Source organism: Pygoscelis adeliae, unplaced genomic scaffold (assembly GCF_000699105.1).
Source record: "Pygoscelis adeliae isolate BGI_AS28 unplaced genomic scaffold, ASM69910v1 Scaffold505, whole genome shotgun sequence".
In the NCBI taxonomy this organism is placed as follows: domain Eukaryota; kingdom Metazoa; phylum Chordata; class Aves; order Sphenisciformes; family Spheniscidae; genus Pygoscelis; species Pygoscelis adeliae.
This window is the reverse complement of record NW_008824811.1, coordinates 318,828-323,384: the sequence shown is the minus strand read 5'-3', so window position 1 is coordinate 323,384 and position 4,557 is coordinate 318,828. Positions and strand designations below refer to the sequence as shown.

Sequence of the window (4,557 nt, the reverse complement as noted above, 5' to 3'; positions counted from 1 at the left end):
TGGGCATCGGTCAGCGGGTGGTGAGCAATTGTACTGTGCATCATTTGCTTCGTATATTCTTTTATTATTATTGTTATTATTAGTACTATTTTATTTTATTTCAATTATTAAACTGTTCTTATCTCAACCCACGAGTTTTCTCACTTTCACTCTTCCAATTCTCTCCTCCGTCCCACCAGGGGTTGGGGGACAGTGAGCGAGCGGCTGTGTGGTGCTCAGCTGCTGGCTGAGGTTAAACCACGACAGCAACACAGACCAGCAAGTCCACTTGCATTTCTGCTGCAACTTGGCTTAGTTCATATGGCTCATAAGGTCAAGTAGGGAACAAACTCCTAGTCGAGGTGTCAACCCTGTTGCCACATCTGTCTGACTTCAAATGCTCAAGGTCACAATAGCTGGTGTTCTGCAGATGAGCAGTGATGTGTGTTGGTGGAGCTGCAGATGGGAGCACTCTGCGGAACATGGAAGAACAGCACCATGCTCTGCTAACACTCAACATTTCTGTCATCAGCACCAAGTTCAAATTAGCTGGGATGCAAGCCAGGAGGATGCAATGCAACAGGGAACACAGGGCTGAAAATCAGAAGCGAGCATGCATTAACCACTGGTGGTCCCTGGGCTGCCCCGCTCCTGCCCAGCTCACCTTTGAAGTAGGCAGCAGAGACTCCACAGCTGCAGGATCCATCGAGGGCCTGGACCAGAGTCATCAGAATCTCTTCTGACTTCAAGAGCCACTCCTGGCAATCTAGGAAACAAAAAGCCAAATGTTACCCAGCCAGCGCAACCTTGGTCATGGGACCCAGCTCATCCTGGGATGGGTGCAGCTCAGCACCTGCTTATCACTCAGAGGGCCCGAAAAGGCTTCTCTTCACCCCGAGCAGTTGGGTGTGGGAATGAAGACTGGAGAAGCTCAGCTTGGCATGGATTGCCATGAAGAAAAATATTGCAGAAAATTGTCAGATGTCCTAGTTGTGTTTCCTTTGGTGTTACGTTCACACAACCCAGCACGACTCTTCCTGGACAGCTCTGGCTTTGTGCATGTGCTCTTGTCCGTAGGAGGTCCTGCCTACAGGAGCAGGAATAACTCATACCCACCTGCTACACGAAGGCAGAAGGAGACAGTCTGGCTGAAGCGTTTGCTGGGGCAATCATTGAACTTGCCAGGGGTGGGCCTGCTGAGGATGTAGGACAAGGAGTCCCGGGTCACAGAGCAGCAGTTGCACTGGCTCATGGACACATCTCCCAGCTGGTGCCTACAAGAGACAGACATGCAAATGAAAGAAAACATGACCTGCCAGCCAGGGACCTGAGTGCTCTTCACCCACCAGTCACACCTGCCTGCACCAGAGGGTGAAACCACGCATTTATAGTCTTCTCCCTTCACAAGGTTTGGAGAGATATCCCATCCTCATCAGTACCTACTTCTCTCAAAAAAAAGCCCAAGAGCTCACTAAATCTTGAGAGAGAAGAGCATGGGCTTCATCCAACCCTTTCTCTTCTAGCACTGGCTGCTTTTTTGACCTATCTGAAGGCAGGCAAGATAGTACAGACACACTCGTGCTCAGCCTGGGACCACTGGGAAGAATAGTGGGGTGCAGGTAGAGAAACTGGAAAGGCAGCACCTGAGGATGAAATGCTTGACCAAGAGCCCTCCACTCAAAGGCAAAGAGGATGAAGCCTCCCTGTGAGGAGCTGCACAGAGCAGAGCTGCTCAGAGCTCCTCAGGGAAGGAGACCACCTCCTTATGGGACAAATGCAGATTTTGTTTCACAAGTGGGAGGAAGACGAGCAAAGGAAGGAAGAGGAATATGCTGTAAATAAGTGGTGACCCTGTCATGGGAGTAAGCTACACCCTTTCTGATGCAGTTGATTCCACTGTAGTCTCAAATGGTCTTTTCACAGGCCCATCCAGAAAGGGTGAATCTCCTCCAGCTACAGAGCCAGGATATTGGTATGTAGTTGACAATTACACACAGAGGTCAAAGTGGTGCTTTGCCATCAAAACCACAGGCAAGAGCTTGCCCAGATTTTTTTTGCTTATTGCTTACACCCCACCCCATCTTCATGCGCACGGCACCTCGCTGCCTCTGTTCCTCCACCTGCTCTGCTGTCCTTTACCCACTCTGTTGCCCTCTTTCTCCCATTAGTAGAGTATGCCTAAAATGTGAAGGAAACAGTTCTCATGTCTCACAAAATTCTGAGGTTACTAACATTTCCCTTAACCCACAAAGACAAAAAGAAACCCAAAAGCCAAAAAGGAAGTGGCTCAACCCAGAATGAACAGTAACTCAGCTCCCAGTCCTTGGTTTGGATGAGGCAGGGCAGGGATTTCCTCCTGGGTCAGACGAGCAATACTGAAGTCCCTCCCTCGCCCTCATTTTGACCTAAAATTCCATCCTGAACCTAAGAAAAACCTTTTCTTGTCAAAAGTGGTACTGGAAAATTTATGATATTGACCATTACACTTTAATAAATAATAAATAATTATAATTCTAAAATAATAACCAGCAATCATTTGGTCAGAAAATTCCTCCTCAAGTACTTTATTCTGCAACTGTACAGTGCACCAGGACTGCTGGGGAGAGGAGGACACCTACAAACTCAGACCAGGCGGTGGAAAAAGGCCGGGACTCAATACCGCCACGAGGAGACCCTGGTCTGGAGGTGGCCCTTGCCTTCCAGTCCTGACCGGGGTTTGGGACAGCAGGCAAGGGCGATTCTGGTGCCAAATTCTCCTCCCAGACCTGCCCAGCCTCTCACCGCTTTTCCACGTAGGCAGGTCTGCCAGGGGTCAGGGTCTCCAGCAGCTCAGGGTTCGGTTCCTCATTGCTCGTGTACACGAAGGCATCCAACAGGCCAGTCACCGGCAGCGCCTTCCCTGGGACAAAACTGCTGCTGTTGCCTCTGTAGAGGGCAATGGCACTGGGGCCGCCTCGGAGGAGAGGACGGGTGGTGTTCTCCGGGAACGGCAGATCCACTGCACACCAGCAAGGAAAGAAACAACAATGGCACGTAAGCAACACATGAGCGATACCCACTATGTAGGAAACCAGCATCTCTTCGGTCCTGGAGAGCAGGACACAGGAACTCAGAAAGTGGTTGGGGTTATCTGGTTATTCCAGATTTGGCATCCGCTGGCCCATCTTTCTGCTCACTAACATTTCTCATGTTCGCTCAGGCTGAATTTCCCCATTTTTGGCCAGATCCACAGCATGGAGGAGGCTGGAGGGGGAAATCTGAGCAGAGTTCATCCTGCTATTTTGGTTCTGCGAACAGAGAAGCTGATTCATGCGTAAGCAGGGGAACTGGAAAGCAAGTTCTGATGTGACTTTGTCTACAGTAACATCAATTTTTAATTCTAAAAGAGATCTGCAAAATCCACTAAACTTTCAGGTGGCAGTTATTTTAATAGTACACAGAAATATTTAAGAATTTACATTTTATTCTAGCATTTAACAGTCCATTTTTTTTACAAGCACAAACACTCTACACATACACACACACACGTATACACACACACATATTCAGCAAAGGCCCAAGATGCCACCATACAGAATTAAGGTTGAGGTTTGGTGGAGCCTCCCAATTTCATGGGCTTCCCAATTTCCTTCCTCATATTTACTGTTCCCTTCACAAGCTACCTCCTCAGCACCCAGCAGGAACTGCTGAGGCTATTAAAAAGCAGCAGACTGCTGATATTTCAATACTTCTGCCTGGATAAATGGCTCCAGGGAACAAACATTAAAGGAGGAATCACATGAGAGGCAGAGGGGTAAGGAGAAGTGATTACTCCTTGAGAAGTGCCACCGGGGCACCTGCACACTAAGGGGCAGTCCTGTCCCTTAGCCCTGATGCACCCCTGCACAGGGGGCTGGTTTTCCCCTGCCTGACTAATCTGGTGGCCTTCTACGATGGAGTGACTGCGCTGGAAGATAAGGGAAGAGCAACCGATGTCATCTACCTTGACTTCTGCAGGCCTTTGACACAGTCCCATACAACAGCCTTGTCTCTAAACTGAAGAGGTATGGGTTTGATGGATGGACTATTAGATGGATGAGGAATTGGCTGGATGGCCGCGTCCAAAGAGTTGCGGTCAACAGATCTATGCCCAAATGGAGATCAGTAACAAGTGGTGTCCCTCAGGGGTCCGTATTGGGACCGATATGGTTCAATATCTTCATTAATGACGTAGGCAGTGAGTGCACCCTCAACAAGTTTGCGGATGACACCAACCTGAGTCATGCAGCTGATACACTTGAGGGACGGGATGCCATGCAGAGGGACTTTGGCAGGCTGGAGGAGTCAGCCCATGTGAACCTCATGAAGTTCAACAAGGCCAAGTGCAAGGTCCTGCACCTGGGTGAGAGCAATCACCAGTATCAGTACAGACTGGGGGATGAATGGGTAGAGAGTAGCCCTGCAGAGAAGGACCTGGGGATACTGGTGTATGAAAAATCAGACATGAGCTGGCAATGTGCGCCCGCAGCCCAGAAAGCCAATTGTATCCTGGCTGCATCAAAAGCAGCGTGGCCAGCAGGTCAAGGAGGTGATTCTGCC

The 4,557-nt window shown here is 49.4% G+C and overlaps 1 protein-coding gene across 1 annotated transcript in view; it reads right to left on the bottom strand.

The window, feature by feature from the left end:
- Nucleotides 1-2,066, bottom strand: part of LOC103917139 — an 11,724-nt gene extending 9,658 nt beyond the window's left edge. The window contains exons 1-3 of the mRNA XM_009324245.1: nucleotides 2,056-2,066; nucleotides 1,096-1,253; nucleotides 644-745 (exon numbers count right to left, since the gene is read on the bottom strand). Of these exons, the coding sequence (XP_009322520.1) occupies nucleotides 644-745; nucleotides 1,096-1,253; nucleotides 2,056-2,066 (271 nt within the window). The remainder of the gene's footprint in view (nucleotides 1-643; nucleotides 746-1,095; nucleotides 1,254-2,055) is intronic.
- Between the last annotated feature and the right edge of the window lie 2,491 nt (nucleotides 2,067-4,557).